Below are 17,818 nucleotides of genomic sequence, written 5' to 3'. Positions count from 1 at the left end.
ACTCTATTGAGAAAAACTGATTTGACATCACTGAACACAGGAGCTGCAGGTCTATCACTGCCTCATAGGACTCCCACTTTACAAAAAGCGAACTATCCCTTTAAGGGCCTCATTAATTCCTTTCTTCTCCTGTTGGTAATACAATCTTGATGATTAAACTAGAGCAAAAGATCAAAACGTATACTGTTTAAAAAAACAAATACTTTCAACCTGGTTTGAATGGACTGATTGAAATGTATTCTGTGACAGAGAAGGAGAGAGAGAGAAAGACAGAGAGAGAGAAAGATAAATGCAGAGAGAGGGGTAAAGGAAGGCTACAGATCACGTGAACGCGCCAGCCAGGAAGTGGCCGTCTGGTCGATGCGCGCACTCATTTCACATCACGTATGGCCGGGCGGCACTGTAATTTGTTCCAAACAAAGTAGGACTCACCCCGCAGAGGCTGAATGGTACCGACAGACCGAGGAGTTCTGCAGTTGGCGTCTTTTGTTTAAATCTCTGGGATGAATACTTTAAATTGACCAGAAATGGGTCCCGGATAAAGGAAAGAATCTTCCAGAAACACCGTGTACTGCGGGGTTTCGAGTGCGGGTAGGAGAGAAGGGGCCCGCGGCCGTGAAGGAGCTTAGCAGCCACGGAATCCAATTTTCGCCAAATTCAAGCCCCGTAAGTCTTCATTTTCAATGTCAATATTAACCTTGTATTTACTAACAGTCGGGCGTCAGGTGTCACGATGTGTCATGTTATGTTGCCTGTTTAAAGTAGGCAGTCCCTTTCGTGTCAGTTAGCGTTAGCTTGGTGTAGCTAATGACATTAGCTCCTCGAAGACTGTAGGAGCGTTTGATTGTTTGACCTGTCCGGCGCTCTGTTGTAACACACCGGCTGCAAACCAAGTGTAGTCATCGTATTGATAATTAACGTTATGTTGTAGTAATGTGGGCTGTTACTTCTGTCCAGTAAAGCCAAGACAGCTATTTCAAGTACAGCATATATGCAAACTCCTATCTGCAGCCCAAGAATTGTATTGCCTCGCACTCTTTGATATGTATCCAGGTACAATAAAGTAATATTTAAATGTTAATGACTCAAGGAATTGTGCTTATTAAAATAAATTAGGTTGAGAAGACATGATTTTCAGAAAAATAACGTTAGTCAAACGCTAATGGCAGATGTATATGTCTCATGTCGACAGGCACATGACAGTCCAAAACACATGTGCATTAAAATAAACGAACCTCTGCAGTCGGCCGGCTAACTTGCCACTTCCCAAGCTAACAGCTCCAGTAACGGGAAGCTGCATTGTTAAGCTTGTTAGCTAGCTTAATGAACATCACCCATGTTTTCGGAAATGTGCTGTACTGAACGCCGAATAAGATGGCTGATGTAGCTGCTGTCCTTTGTTTGTCATTTGACTGTCCAAGCTAGCAACTTGCTACTTGCTGCTGCTATGCTAAGGAAACGAAGCAACGACGGTCTTGTTCGGCTAACGTTATGTGCTGAGAAATATGTTTACGTTTTAAGACATAATGTCCGTGTGTACTTCACATGGGCGTACATACCACTGAGGTCAAGACCTCTGTATGTATTATAAGTATACAATTGTTTAAAAGGGAGCTTTGGGGGCCTGTTGTAAGTTATTTTGGGGGGCAATGAGTTAGACTTGTAAGATTATCCAGTATTGTTCATATTTAACCATAATAGAGGGCCCTTTAGTTGGGGGGCTAATGGTAAAGTCTGCCCCTGATTATGATTATTCTCTATTTTTTTAATTCTGTGTCCACCCAGTGATTATGCTGTTCTCTACACCCTCAATCTAACTAACCTTGACTAGTGCAAATGGTGTAGAAATGCAGGAAATGTATTTGAATTTATTATTATTTTTTTGCTGGGGGACCACCTTTAGACCCCTAATAGTTATGTATTTTTGTATGATTTATGCTACTGCCCACTGACATGGTTTTAAAGCTATTGTTGTCCAATTATTGCTCTCCAGATGTCTTAAAATACACATATTTAGATCAGGGAACTCAAAACTTTTTTTAGGGAAGCATGCCCCAGAACCCATCTAGCAAGCTTGGTTTTTGGACCTTAGTGTTTGTAAACGTGTGTGTGTGTGTGTGTGCATTATACAAACTAAATATACTAATATACCAATGAAATGTTAAACCTTGCATTTTGCACATGTTGATGCCAAATACTCACTGGACATCACTATTAGATTCTTCACCACACCATTAAATGTCTCCCTGTCCTCTTCCTCAGGTCCCCATCCCTTACTAGCCTTCCTGATTCTGTTCTGGGAGAGTTCAGACCAGTATCATCGCCAAGATAGCCGGGCCAGGCAGGAAGAGGCACACCTCAGATCCAGACCCCAGCAGTGGTAGTGATTCCGGCGACGGGCGGCCTGTCAGTGCCAAGTGCCCGAAGATGGCCAGCAGTGGTGGAAGTGGAGTGGCTGGTAACGAAACGGTGGGCCGTCGAGGTGGGGCTCAGCAAAGAGGAGGCAGTGGTAGGGACAACAGCTCAGATTTGTCCTCCAGTACCAGTAAGAAGAAGCAGAAGGACAGGGCCAACCAGGAGAGCAGAGAGGCCAAGAGGTTAGCCGCTGCAGCAGTAGACGGGGTTATTGCAGAGGTCAAGAAAGGTGAGTAGGACTAAATGTGTTGTGCAAGTAATAAAACATTTGCTACTGATTAATAGACTAATATTTGTCAGGCTAAACAGTTACTTTTACAAGAAAATCAAATGGATTAACACATTCAAACCACACTGCAGGTTAGATATTGTAGTGTACACACAATACACATAATGAAAATATGGTAATGCTTTTCAGTTATTACCTTTTGCTAGGGTATGTGTTATCACAATACTGTATCCAAAATACAATATTATTGTGATTTTAGTGTTTTGTAGCCAAGTATTTTGATGAAACATATTGTTGTTTGTTAAACAGCTAGTAGCAGTAAATCTTGTTAATCTGCAAGCATTACCTGCCAGGGATCCAGGGACCCCCCACACATCCTTGAGGGAGTTCCAAGGGGATCCCAGAGCAGAATATATTTTCACTATTTTGATTCACTATAGAAGTGAGCCCCAAGTTGAATAATAGTTGTAAGAGTAAATATTATGATCATAAGTTTCACTTCCTCAGTGGGTAATGCCTCAACATTTGACTACTGTAGAATTCTAGTCTTAGTCATATTTAACAACCAAAATATTTTCAGATGGAGGTCCCTGAAGCAGAATCTTATCAATGTGGTTCTCTGACCTTATGTGTATCGGTGATGGGGTCCATGATATGAAAAATGTTGATGACCTCTGGTGTTGATCACAAGAACACACAGTTTGACATTATTATCTGGGAAACACAGTTTCATGTTTATAAGGTGTGTTCTGTCATTCGTTGAGACATTTATGGCATGAATTGTTAAACACATTAATACAGCAATTTCTGCATATTTAGTTTAGTTTTAGTCATCTGTAGTCATCACAATTCTGTGATGGAAAGAAAACACGCGGCCTCTTATGAAGTTGCAGTGTTGTCAATTTCATCCTTTTGTTGCACTTTATGCTGCCGCCTGATTGCTTTTTTCTATGAGCTGACCACTTTGTACATAGTGTACATTCCATTTATTCTGGGTTGTGTGTGTGTCACATAATACGTGTTGTGGTAGTCCTCAGTAAACCCTGCTTTGTGTATTTAAAGATCCAGGAAATGTTTTGTACATCTAGATATGATAAAGGATCAGTTTAAATTTAAAAAGGGAGAGAACTGTAGAACCTGCACTGAAGTATTTATCACTCTTAAGTATTCTGCATAATTCTTGTAAAGGTAAATGAAATGTGTGATTTCCCTTTACTTCAGATATCCATTTTCATGTTTACTTTGCTTTGTTTTCCTTTGTAGTAAAAAATCTGCGTGCTTATCCTTGTAGGTGTTCAACGGAAAACAACCTTATTTCCTCGTCCTTTATTTGTGCCGCATAAGAATGATTGCAGTATTGGGATTGCATTCATGTGATTGATATGCCTGACAGTAGTTCATCCCTGGAGATTGAGATTGAGACCAAAGAGCAGTGTTGGAAATGAGAACCAGCCACCCGCCAAATGTTGTTAAAATATGCAAGTGCCTGCGAGATTTTCTTCACTCGCCAGCTAAAAATGTGTTGGTATTCTATAAAGTGGTTGGTAGATTTTGGAGTTCACCAGCCACAGTGGCAGGTGGATAAAAGAGTCCACCTGCCAAAGAGCCTGATAATTCACAACACCATTTAGATATACAGTATATATAGATATAGATGGATGGATAAATCAGTAGATATTTAGACCATGTCAAACAAACCATCAAACAAATAAAAATTAACCAAAATGGCAATAACAAAAATGGCTGATAACCTATACTCAATGAATAAATACAAATAAGCAACAAGAACTTGCATCTTACATGTTGGAAAAGGAGTAGGAGGAAGTATAAACAAGTCATACAAGTCCAAAGTCTGTGAACATACAAGTCACCTAGACAGTGAAAAGCAGTTCCTCTTTAGTTATTTTGCCACAGAACTGGTGTATTAAAATGTTGAGTATCTGTCAATACTGAGTAACAATCCGGTGTTGTTAAATTAACTGTAGTGTTTTAATAATATTAATAGTAACACTCGGATCAACCCAGCATGTAGTTGTCACAGGTGTGACATGGCCAGGTGTAAACTATATCTGAAATGAGAAAGTCATTTCATTCAGCCCAATATTGTGTTATTCAGACCGTAAATATAGTGGGAACATCTTCTGCTTCAAACACAGTTAAAATACAGCTGACCCACCACTTCATATGGTAAAAAAATACCTTATTAAGTGTGAAGTAATCATGGAGAGTTACAAAAAGTATAATGTGGCATTGTATCTGTTCCACTTGTCAAGTGGAAAATAGGATGTGCAGCATTTTGTTTATGTGTGTCAACATGGAAGCAAATGTGTTACATTTCTTGAATAGATGGTTGTTTTTTTGCTTGCTAATTTTTGTGTTTTTTTAGATTTTAGGTCAAAGGGAAGCTTTGATAATAGATCTTAGCAGCCCATACGGATACTTGATATTGGATCAATGCATTCTCTGATAGATACTTAATCATGCTCATCAGCATCATTTGGTGTTTGCTCTCAATGTTGCCTAGCTGATTATCCCCAAAAGGTATTTTAAACAAATCATAGACTAGGCTACTTCTTGCTAATGCAGTGAGAATGGGTACACAAGGAGATTAAATGGGTTGTGTTTTGATTGGTTAGTGCTATGTATTGCAAGTGGACACTCGTTACTATGCTGGCACGGTGTGTATGTGTTATCATGCTGCTTCTTTTGATATTTTTCAAAAGAGGGCTGTGTTTGTGCTCCAGTGTTTGTGTTACTGTTTTTCTGCATTACTCTGAAATGCTGTCATTTCTAGCTGAGAGAGTGTCTGCCCCTTGCCTGAGAAACCTGGTTTTGTCAGTGTCACGAGAGTGCCCTGGCTCTTTCTTTCTCTGTGCATACCGTCTTCTTCAAAAGCTGCCAAACATTAATCCTGTTAGTACACATGCTGGTGCCAACTTTTAAACCATGTCTCGGTGGTTGCTTTAGTTTGCCATCTGAGGCGCTCTTGTCCATGTTGAGCAGTTGCATCAGGCTTAATATAAAACAACTGTCACTGCAGGAATAAGAGCTAGACCAATATTAGCGTATTGCAGATATAGTACATTGGTATTGTCGTATATGTCAGTCAATAAGTAACGAGAAACTGCAGAACAGAAATAGTTTTGAGGTCAACAGAGTTCCCATAAGGCAAACTGAGTGCAGGCATCCTTTTTCAATTGTTCCCAATAGGTTGGGCCAGTGTGAAAATTACTAAATTGGTTTGATATTAAGCCAAACACTGGACTGGACTGGTTTATCAAATTTTACCAGGTGTCGCCCTTGACTCAGCAGCCGCTCTTGAGTGGAACATAATAACATCATGTCCCAACAGAAAAAAAAGTCTAACTATCACTTAGCATCAAGTAACACTGGAGCTCTTGGTACACGCCTCAGCTCATAACAGCCACTGCAGCCAGTAAGGACACCCCTTTGGCGGCTCCGAGTCCAAAATGTTGCCATACTGGTGCAGTTTGTCTTTTTAAGAGAATCACTCTACCATATGTCCTTTGATAAATGCAAAATGTAAATAATACAGCATGCACCACTCTACAAAAAACCAAAATGGCAATGGCGGAAATTCTGAACTCACTTCTAAACCACAGTTCACAAAACAATTGGTGACATCATGGCAGCTACATCCATCAAAAATAAATACATTTTTAAAAGAACAAAATTTAAGAGATCGTTTTCAAGATTGTTTGTTTATGAAATGCGTACATATTGTTTTTTAAAAATCCTTAAGCTGATATAAAGCAAGTTATCAGACTTTGAAAACTCCCAAAAATCAGTATTAGCATCAGACTTAAAAAACCAATATCAGTCGGGCAAAAGTGGGAATATTATTAAAAGGCATAGTGGAAACATTTTAACAGGTTATGATGGTTACAGTGATCAACTGTTTATATGAATCTAAATGAATTATTTGTCCACAGTAATCACGTAGTATACGTACAATGTTCATTTCTGGGGCAAGGGACATGGAAAGCTTGCCAAGGGTGCTGAATACACCAGGTCCAGCAGGGGGCATGAGAGTTCACTGTGGCGTGGCTCCACTTGAAATGCAACTGTCACCAGCTGGAGGGGATTGGGTGTTGCTTATGACCTTTTTAGAGCGATTAAGTTTGAGAGAGGGGGTGAGAGTGAAGAAGTGACGGTGGGAAAGTGGACGCTCTCATACTGTTGTTGAAGACTAAAGAAAGTGTGTTTCAGATCTGTACGTGACTTCTTTTGCCAGCAGGGAATCTAGCCCTCTCTGTACATTTGGGATGATATTTTCTTTTTAATCACTGCTACGACTTTGAGGTCACTATGAAAAATGGTATGTGTTCTTGTTTTTCATGTGGGGATATTTCTGTCAAAGTTTCCACTCTTGATTCTCCTTTGAGAAGCATGTGTATAGCTTGGTTGCATGTTTTCTAAAATAAATTGATAATTTGCCTCACAGCCATTGTTTACTTGGTGTACAGTTTGTGTGGCGCAGACAATTTTAGATGTCCCATCTGTGATTGCTGAGTTCACTGTACTGTCTGCTTCAGTTTGTGCCTGAATGCTGGACTGACCCACTTGAGCCTGTGTGTGATGGTATGCCCCATGTGAATTTGTGAGCAGGTGCAATTCAGTGTGTGCATATTCTCTAAGGGTAGTAGAGATACAGTATGTTTAGCACTGTTGTTGCTTAAAAGTCCAATGGTTTCTGCTTTCGTGCCCAGTGTGTTTTCTTTTCATTCCCTGTGTCCATATTTGCCAGATGGGATTGACTGCTTTCTCTCTTATCTGATCCTAAAAAATTGAATGTCAGTGTTGCTCAGGCCCGTGGCTAATATTTAAGAATGCATTTTCATGATCAGGGCAGAGATGGAGAACCTTCTCTGATTTCACATCTAAGTGACTGTCCATTGCTTTGTGCGTTTCAGATGTGTTTGTGGACTGGAAGCAGAATGTCAATGAAGTGACTGTCAGACTGCGCTGTGGGGAGGGGGTGCAGAGGATAGAGGATATCAACACCACCTTTACTGACACAAACTGCCTTGTGTGCTTCCCAGGTAAGTCTCGGGAAAGTGTGTAACATGATAAGAAGCTGCAGTGAAGCGTAAATGAAAAAAGTGGGTTGAGCGATTTTAAAATACAACCACAAAGGAGAGAGGCATAACATCGACCATTTGGGTTTAGACCTTTTTGAACATCAAACCTGCCTCAGGGGTTTGCATGTGAAACAGATTGTTACCCTAAAATAAAAAAACTGTCATTTACTCACCCTCATGCTGATGGAAAGACGGGTGAAGTTTTACAGTCCACAAAACACTGCCAAAGGTTCACAGGGAAAAGGTGTTGCACAAATCTACCAAACAATTGAAGCAAATGGTGACCAGGTTTCAAATATAAAAAAAACATAATAAAACGTGAAATGTTTCCATACTGCTTGTCCTAAGTTAATCCGAGTGCCCTGAAGTTGTTTTGAAAACCACCCCTGGCACCATGTTTGTACTTTTGTTGTAGCCAGTAGCTCCCAGTGGGTGAGCCACGTTCCTGTAATTTGGCATATGCAAGACCAACGACCGCTCGCAGTATCTGCACGCCAGTGTTTACAGGCTACCTGCAAGTCTCCCCCACACACAGAGACAGACTTGTGGAGTTAGCAGCAAGCAACAAGTCCCTTTGTCTGATTTAAAACTACTATGTGGAGGAGAGGCTTCCGGGTAGCATGTAAACACTGGCGTGCAGACACCTTAAGCTCTTGTTGGTCTTGCACGTGCATGTACATATGAACAAGGCTCCCACACTTGGAGCTACAGGGTACAACAAGTCTAAAGACATGGTGACATTTGCAAAACAACTTGGCACATCGGGGCTTCAGGACACTTGGATTACTTTGGACAAGCAGTATAGAGACATTTTGTGGTTTTATTATGTATTATTTGTGTCAATTGTTTGAGTGCAACGCTTTTTTCCCATGAATCTCCGACAGTGCTTTATACTATAAAACTTAACTCAACTTTCCATCAGCATGAGGGTGGGTGGATATTGATCAAATTTTAATTTTGAACTATTTGAAATATCCCTTGAACCACATGTTCTAACTGAAAGGTCTAGTGTGTAGGATTTAGTGGCATATATAAATGGATTATAATAAGTATGTTTTCATCCGTGTGTAATCACCTGAAAGAAGAATCAACATGTTTGATTACCTTAGCATTAGCCGTCTCTATCTTCATAGGGTGCGGGTCCTCGTCCACAGCGTCAGCCATGTTGCACCACAATGTTTTTCCAGCAGCCCAGAACAGACATACCAGACTGGGCTCTAGATAAAGCCTTTCACTATTTTGTATCAGCCACTTGTAGAAACCTCCTGAACTTCTGGATATTAAGTTATCAGAGAAAAAAAGGTGAGCACACATTAGCAGGTGCTGGGCTAGTGGCCCATCTGTGATGTGTCAAACAGCATAAGAGAAACAGTGATTTGTAACATGAAACTGCTTTAATCAGTGTTTTTAGTGGTTTAAAAACCTTGTCCCTTAATTTTGGAGAGGAAGAGACCTCTATAGATAATTCAAATTCCCTTAAAATCCTCCTGAATATTGAACATTAATGGAATCCTAACTGGGACTTAGGTGCCACTAAATCCTACACACTGCTCCTTTAAACATACTGCTCATAGACTCTTCTATCTTGTCTTTATTGCAGTTTGAATAAATGAAAAAACTGCACAGTGTGTGTTCTGCTCTGATAACCTCTGTATGCTTGTTATTGATCAGATGGACGACAGTGGAGCTGCCATTTGCAGGAGGAAATAGAGGCCTCGTGTAGCAGAGTCCAGTACAAGGAGAAGGGAGGTTTCCTGCACGTCATCATGCACAAAAAGATTCCTTTTCACATCTGGCCTTCACTTAAGGTGAGTCACATAAGATAAGGTATTTTTCCTATTTGTCCTTATATGAAGACATTTGTATCTTGTTTTATGTGATGTGTTTTTTTTTAGCATGTAATATTTTATTTTAATTATGAGTGAGGGGTCTTCAGCACAGTCTGCTTTTGGTTAAATAATAAAATGTTTTCCCCTTCGTGTCCTCTGCTTAAGTCAAACAAAAAGGAGAGGGAGGCAGTACCCACAGAGACCAAAAAGGACAAGGAGCTGGACATGAAGCCTGTTGCCTCAGAGCCATTAGAGAAACCCAAACTGTCCTCCTCGCAGCCACAGCTCCAGCCTCAGCCTCCTTCCTCACCTGCACATGGTGAGTCAAAACGCAGCGGCAGCAAAGCCGAGCGCGGTGTGAAGCGCGGCCTGAAAAACAAACCAGCATGTGACAAGGCCGCTACAGACTCTGTAGGGGTGAAAAGTGGAGCTCGAGACGGCTCAACCACCACCAGCAAGCCTGTTCCAGTCACGCAAAGCAAGCAGCAGCCTCAGGAACCCAGTGCCAAGCGCACCACTGTACGGTTGCCCAAAACCACCAAGGAGGCCACGCCACCTGCCGACAGGGACACACACTCTGTGGAGTCGACAACAGCTGGTGGTAAAGTTCCATACACACACCTGCCCGCTGGTCGGAGCCCGCAGACGCAACGCAGAGATGGAGACAACAGAGCAGAGAGATTGGGCAGTAGCCAGGAACAGCAACCAGGAGTTGGTGTCACTGCCGGCAGCCATACCAACAAAACTCAGGTGCGAAAACTCTTGACATTTCAGTTACATTTCTGAACACTCCTAGTGTGTAACTTTCATTCAGAATGAACTTGTTTCAATAATGTACACAAACATGAATATTAGCCATGTCGTAATTTGTAGTTACAAAGTTCAGAATACTGTTTTGAAAAACCAATTAATACTAATTGTCATTCTGTGAGACTGACTTTATTTAAAACGTTTTTATAGAGCAGATCTTACAGTGTAATATCAGGGATTGTCAGCCTGACATTCTATTGCTGCAGCTAAATCATTGTATGCCATACCAATCCAAAGATATTGAGTTTACTGTCTCACAAGTGGGAGAAAACCAGCAAATATTCCCAGTTTCAGAAGATGACACCAGATCATTCTCGGCATTTCGCCAAAAAAATACTTAAATAAGCAATTGTATATCAAAATAGGTGCAGTCTTTTTGAGAATTGAGTAATGGATTAATCGAATAGAAATTGTGTAAATCGTCAGATTTGACTTGTCTTCATTTTATTTATACATGAGAGCGCACTTATCCAACACCAGCATTTTGCCAATTTACTAAACTATGTAGCTGATATCATGGGTAACATGAAGTATACCATAGCTTTGCTGCAGTAGTTTGTGTAACTGGTGTTACATTACATCACTGCTTCTAGCATCATTTTGGCTATTGTTGTGCTTTATTTTTGTCTGTTTGTAATCAAAAGACAGACACTATAATCATAAACTGACAGTGTCTGCTTCACACAGCAGCACAGCACAGCACAGAGTAGCATCAGTAAAATTTCACTTATCTCTGAAGAAGAGTTGACCAAAAAGACAATGGCTGAGGATTTGGTGTAAAAGCAGAAAGCAAAAGCACCTATTTGGATTTAAACCCAATGCTAAAATAACCTTACAATGTTGGTAAAAGAAAAGTAGTTGGTAACATCAATAAGAAGCTGAAATGTGCAGCTCTTCACCTAACAGCTCACTGTGGCTGCTCCTTCCTGTTCCATTACTCCCTGCAGTATTTCAAACTGATCCGCCCATAACAAATGCTTAGCTTTCGTGCTGGTGTTGTGGGACAGTACTTTACTTTTCAGAGGCCAGGGTGTGACTTTTTTTATTTAAAACAAATAAAAAATCCTACCTTTTTAAGTTGTATGTCCCATACCCAAGCCAAAATTAAACACACAAGTCCCTCTTTAGTGCTTACTTTTTTAAAAAAAAATGCCTGGCCCGCTTTGCAGCAGCCCCCGCCCCCTTCTCCCATGAGTGACGGACAGTGCCTATCTGTACACAGAGGGAGGCCAGTGTGGCGACAAGGAGCATGCGTAGAACGCGTAGTTCAGTTAAAGTCCAGCTAAGGTGTTGACGTGACAGAATAGCTCAACTTCCAATTGCATTGTCTGGGTGTGTGAGTGCGATTTCAAGAAATTCAATTTAGTCTGATTTCAGACATGTTTACATGTATTTTAAAACTCCAGTTTTAGTCGGACTAACACAATAATTCCACTTTTTCTATGATCATGTAAACATACTGACTGTTTTGAATCCTTTGAGAACCTCAACAACAAGCCGTCATCTGATGCTGTTCATTTAGAAACAAAAAGAATTTGTGATTATGGTATATCAGCTATACTACTGTATATATACCACATGTAGGGAAAAAAATCACAGTTGGAATATTTCCTCAAATCATTCGGCACTCCGAGTGAGTAATATTACAGCCAGTAACACCATCTGGCTTGTGTGGGCTTTGCCTTTTCATGAGCTTGGAAGAGACTTGTGATTTTTATTAAACATCATTACAAACTGCAAACACTCTACCTTATAACTGCTTCTGCAGATGAACTCAATGCCTCTGTCAGCAGTCTCACAGATTGTTCACACAGATTGCCTGATAAAGAGTAGTGAACTACACAACAGAGAAACTGTTCTCTGTCTCGTGTGTGTAGTGTAGTGAGGTGTTTTCATCGCATCTAGTGTTAAAAGCGTCAACTTTTGATGCTTCAGCTGTAACAGAAGAGTTGACTTATACTGTACTGTTCATGGCATTGGTCTGAACTGTCAGCTTTTCTCTTCATAAATGCAGTGAGGGGAAGAAGAAATGGATTTGGGAGAAACTCTGCCAAACACAAGGAATTAATTGCTTCTACTTTGTCTCCAGTTCCTTTAAGAAGTATGACACTGTATTAGGGCTGTTGTAGATGAAAAAAAGGAAGGGCAATATTCTGTGAAAAAAAAGTAATTTCCTACACTAATGTCGCAAAGAAAACTCTGATATTCTGAATTTCTGTAGTTGCAAATTTCTAAGAAAAAACTCAAACTCTGCTTTGAAGCTAACTTTCTTTGCTAACTTTTGGGCTAGCCTGCTTACGTGGTGTGTGTGTGTGTGTGTGTGTGTGTGTGTGTGTGTGTGTGTGTGTGTGTGTGTGTGTGTGTGTGTGTGTGTGTGTGTGTGTGTGTGTGTGTGTGTGTGTGTGTGCGTGTGTGTGTGTGGCATGCTGTGTGTGTGAATGAATGATTACTGAGTAGCAGGTGGCACCTTGTAAGGTAGCCTCGGCCACCAGTGTGTGAATGTGTGTGTGACTGGGTGAATGTGACATGTAGTGTTAAAGTGCTTTGAGTGGTCAATAAGACTAAAAAAGCGCTATACAAGTATAGTCCAATTACCATTCATTTACTGTCCATTTACCATATTTTCTACAAGAGGGCAAAAGTGCTTTACAGAGTAATAAAACATAAGAACATAATAAACGTTACAGCTACACAAGAAAAGAGAAAAAAGATAAGATACAAAAGGTAACATGAATTACTAAATGATTAAAAAATGTAAAATAAAACTCTACAAAAAGTAAAAATAGCAGAAGTGTAGTCAAGAGGTCTGAAGATTAAAAGATTATTTAAAATGGTATAAAATCCAGTTTAAAAAGGCTTTGCTGTTCACACACTGCACGCTACGTTTAACTTGCGGCCTAGTTGCTGCAGATTTACTGTCACAGTCACTGACGTGCGCGTGCACACACACACACTCACACTCTCTCTCTCTCTCTCCCTCTCTCTCCCTCTCCCTCACTCTCTCTCTCTCTCTCGCTTGTTCCCTCTCTGTTGGCTGCACACTTACTATGCACACAGTACGGCACCTAAACAAGACATGAAATACTGCATTGTGATTGGGTCTGATCGAATCGATTACACCGGGTATCGATACCCAACCCTAAACAGCAGTTAGGGGAAGGCATCCTTCAAATCTGAAAGACCTGGAGCAGTTCGCAAAAGCAGAGTGGTCCAAAATTCCAGTAGAGAGGTGAAAGAAACTCATTCATGGTAACAGGAAGCGACTGATTTCAGTTATTTTTCCAAAGGGTTTGCTACCAAATATTAAGTTAAGGGTGCCAATAATTTTTTCCAGTGCCTTTTTTGAGTTCTGTGTGGAATTGTATCAAGTTTGACTTTTTTCTCTTTTTTGTGTTGTTCCCATGCAAACAAAAGAAATAAACGTGAATACCAAAACATTTGTAATTTCAACAATTTTCTGGGAGAAGTGGTGTATTATCTGACAGAATTGCAAGGGTGCCGATATCTTTGGCCATGACTGTACAATTGTTCCTAATTTTTGTAGTGCAGACACAAAATGGGGTGCTCTTAGAACTGTGAAAAAGTTCCTCCAGTCCAAAAACACATAATGTATTTAACTGGCCTAATTTGGCAAGTGAGTAGGTAGATTTAGTAACCCAGGTTTGGCATTTTACTTGCCCTGGACAACCAGGCGGTCCTTATCGTTGAGCCCTAGTGAAAGCTCTCTGGAGGATTTGGACTATTATTTGTTGTGTCTTTTCTGATTCAGGTGGCAGAGAAGCAAAACCAGTCTTCAGACAGGTCTCGAGCAAAAGCACATGGCAGTGATAGCCAACCAGCAGCTCCCATCAGCACCAGTGACTGCCTCAAACCTGTGGAAGTGGACTCTTCTGCTTCTTCAGAAACACAGGGTGATAGAACTGACTCTGAGCCAGAGAAAAAGCCTGTTGAGCAGGAATCGGAGCAGGATACTCTGATTAGCCGGCAGCTTGAATCAAGAGAGGCGGGTTCGATACTAGTTGCTGGCATGGCTGCCAAACAAGGCCATTCACCCGGTCCAGCCCAGAGGCAGGGCAGCTGTGACGGAGAGGAGAAGCGGGACCAGTCCAAGGAGGAGCCCCCTCTGGAAATGAAACAACAAGGTTAGTTGAGAAGGTTTGGGGAATGCAGAGGACCCTGGGTTTGGATTATCATGCATATGTTAAAATTGTATTTTTTTCATTTTAAACCAACTTATTTAATTTATTTATGTAATTTTTTGTAACGCCACATTGTCACACATATATCCAATGTATGTAAATAGCTGCAGCAGTAACAAAGTATTACACAGTCAGGTTTGTTGCTCTTAAGTCTGTCAGAACCGATTTATTCAGCATCAATGAGTTTGTTTATAGCTGTAATAACTCCCTGCAGCCCCGGAGCCAATGGTAAACCTGCAGTTTGTGAAGAATGATTCGTACGAGAAGGGCACGGACCTGATGGTGGTCAATGTTTATATGAAGGGGATCTGCAGGGACACGGCCAGGGTCATCTTCAGGGAACAAGACTTCACCCTCATCTTCCAGACAAGGTAGTGAATAGGAATAAAGGACTGAACAATTTTGAAAATATATTGCGATTATTTTGACTGATACTGCAATTGTGCTTATTCTCATTTTTGTTGAAAAATATGATAATGGTTTTATTTTTGCGGGGATCTGCACCAAACAAAGATGATTTCTTAGGTCTGACACACACTTTGAGTATAATAAATATTGTGCCTCTTACAAGTAGAAAATTGCAACAGGCCGTTCAGATAGAATTGTGATTGATTGTTCAGCCCTAATATGCTTCAAACAAAGGATGGTTGCCATCATGCTTCCATGTCTTTACACAACCAGTGAGTGATCTTTCTTTGTCATCCTCTCACAGTGATACCAACTTTCTGCGGCTTCATCCAGACTGTGGACCAAACACAGTCTTCAAGTGGCAAGTCAAACTCAGGTAACCAATGCTAATCATGCATTTGTTAAATGTTTTATTCAAATTTTAAGAAGTAATCTTTTAATGGGCAGTTGGAGAAAGCAGAGATTGCACGCTTTCCTTTGCACTTTTGCATACTAACTAATGTTCCAAAAAAGGTTCAAGTGTCTCCAGTATCAGTCATTAGCCATGAATAAAGAAGAAGACTATAATAACCTTTATTCATAATTAATAAATAACATCAATCTAAAACTAACAGCTCCATAATAAACTACCATCCCACTATGGAAGTTGAATTGTCTCATGGCCATGCATTACTATCTCGTGGCCACACCTTTTTTTTTTTTTTTTAAATCAAATGTTACCTGAGGGGCTCTGTACCAATGTATCTTCAATTTAATTTATGTAATTGTTGATTGTCAATTTTATTACCACCCTGAGTGGTTCAGAGGTTATTTATATTTATGTGTGTGAGTGAGTGAGTGAGTGAGTGAGTGAGTGAGTGAGTGAGTGTATGTGTTTGTGTGTGTGGTTTCATCTTTTCAAACATTTGACCTGACGAAGGTCCAAGCAGCATGGAAACTTGTCTTCAGTAAACTTGTGTGGTAACAGTTAATGTATTAATTCATTAATTTTGTTAAACAAATAATAATTATTCTCAAACTTCAGCAGGTAAAACACTTGTAACAGATCGGTGATGAGCTGTAGCCTCATGTCAGTCTTTTGTCTTATAATCTGACCTGTCTACATTTCTCCCTCCTGTGCTTTAGGAACCTGATCCAGCCTGAGCAGTGCAGCTACTCCTTCACCCCGTCCCGACTGGACGTCACCCTGAAGAAGAGGCTCAGCCAGCGCTGGGGGGGTCTTGAGGCCCCCGCCACACAAGGTGTGCAAGGTGTTTTTCTCACACAGACAGGTGGCCTGTCTGCCTGTGTGTTTCTAAGTTAAACCCCTGGCATGGTTATTTGTGTGTGCGTTTTTACTGTACAAGTCTGAGGCAAATGTATGTGTGCTGTAGGGTAGCTCTCAATGACAGGAATTTGAACTTTGTAACTTAGCCAGTAAATAGATATGGGTGCCAGTCTATCCTGCCAGGCTTATGTGGCCTGTAGACTCTGTGACCCCTTAAACTTGCTGCCCTTGAGAGCCTGTGAAATGGTTCCAAAGTAGATTTTGTCAACAGTTTAAGTCATGCATTTGTAATTTTTGAAATTACTTCCCAATAAGTTCCTTGGAAGATTTCTGGAAAGAACTATTGTAATTTGCTTCTTTTTATATAAGTGGAGACAGTGTGGGGCACCCAGTAGCTCATCTAGTAGAGAGGGCTCCCCATGTACAGAGGCTACAGCCTCACTGCAGAGGCCACAGGTTCGATTCCAACCACGGCCCTTTGTTGCATGTCATAACACCATTCTCCCTTTTCACGCTTAAGCTGTCCTATCAAATAAAGGCAAAAAGCACAAAAAAAATCTTTAAAAAAAGTGGAGACCGTGTTCAGATGATACACACAGGTCAGCTGAAGATACAAAAAATGTGTACAAGCAGACAGTGAGAAGAATAACAATTGTAAATCACTCTAATTTTATAATATAATATCAAATATCACAAAATTAATTTTTCAAAACTATTCCCAAATGAAAAGGATTTTTGGGCTTCATCTTTGGACAGTGGTAGTGACTGGAGACCTGTCATCCATCTTTATATACAGTCCATGTTGTGCTGTGTGTTGTAAACCACAGTTTACAAGTCTGTGTGTCCAGCAGGGTCAGGTCTCTTGTTGTATACCTTCATCTTCTTACCACAAGCTCCATTCTCCTCTGTTTAAGGTGCAGTGGGTGGCGCCAAAGTCGCCGTGCCCTCCAGTCCTGCCTGCATGGAGAAGAGCCAACCAGGCAGCAGCCAGCACAGCCTCCCAGCCAAGGAGGAGCCTCCCAGGGTTGGGGAGGAGAAACCCAAGGCCCCTAAAGCTTCATCCAGAGTGGAGGATGGCGGTCTGGATACTGTGGCTCCTCGCACTGTCTCGGAGCATGTTGCTATCACTAAGCCAGAGCCCACCGTTACCACAGTGAGCAGAAAGATAAATCATAAGTGATCAATGTAAATCATCTCAAGAGATGGGGCAAAGAAAAGCACTGTTGTTTGTACACTGGTTGGTTTGGTCTGGCATCATATCACTATTATTATTAGTCTTAGAATAGAAAGGTGAGAACAAAAGAAATATTGATAATATAAGAGCTGTTAATACAGCAGTGGTTCTTGCATGAAATGTTAAACTTTTGTTGCGCTTTGGCAGCATTTTTGGGGGCTTAAAAATGCAAACTTTTGCAATCGGGTTCCAGAGTGTTGTCTTTTGAAAACGACATCCCTTCTGTCGCCATGTAAACTGGAAATGCGTGGATCCTGTGAGAATGGTGATGTCATGGCCGCACTTTGTGCATGCGCTTGGTGTTCTTCTATGGTGTTCCATTACA

The 17,818-nt window shown here is 40.9% G+C and overlaps 1 protein-coding gene across 5 annotated transcripts in view; it reads left to right on the top strand.

Annotated features, from left to right (window-relative positions):
- Positions 1–345: 345 nt before the first annotated feature.
- Positions 346–17,818, top strand: part of usp19 (ubiquitin specific peptidase 19) — a 33,434-nt gene continuing 15,961 nt past the window's right edge. For 2 of the 5 annotated variants that reach the window (XM_088082578.1, XM_088082576.1), the window contains exons 1-10: positions 346–666; positions 2,263–2,644; positions 7,579–7,707; positions 9,418–9,554; positions 9,741–10,325; positions 14,155–14,527; positions 14,799–14,955; positions 15,297–15,368; positions 16,118–16,233; positions 17,180–17,412. In XM_088082578.1, coding sequence (XP_087938704.1) covers positions 2,428–2,644; positions 7,579–7,707; positions 9,418–9,554; positions 9,741–10,325; positions 14,155–14,527; positions 14,799–14,955; positions 15,297–15,368; positions 16,118–16,233; positions 17,180–17,412 — 2,019 coding nt within the window. In that variant the 5' untranslated portion in view covers positions 346–666; positions 2,263–2,427. Of the gene's footprint in view, positions 667–2,262; positions 2,645–6,800; positions 6,984–7,578; positions 7,708–9,417; positions 9,555–9,740; positions 10,326–14,154; positions 14,528–14,798; positions 14,956–15,296; positions 15,369–16,117; positions 16,234–17,173; positions 17,413–17,818 lie in introns of those variants that run through there. The other 3 variants (XM_088082577.1, XM_088082575.1, XM_088082579.1) reach the window with 2 other exon arrangements.

Source organism: Plectropomus leopardus, chromosome 9 (assembly GCF_026936395.1).
Source record: "Plectropomus leopardus strain MGB_pleo_1.0 chromosome 9, ASM2693639v1, whole genome shotgun sequence".
Taxonomy (NCBI): domain Eukaryota; kingdom Metazoa; phylum Chordata; class Actinopteri; order Perciformes; family Serranidae; genus Plectropomus; species Plectropomus leopardus.
Note: the sequence above shows the minus strand (reverse complement) of the source record. Positions and strands in the feature narration are given on the sequence as shown.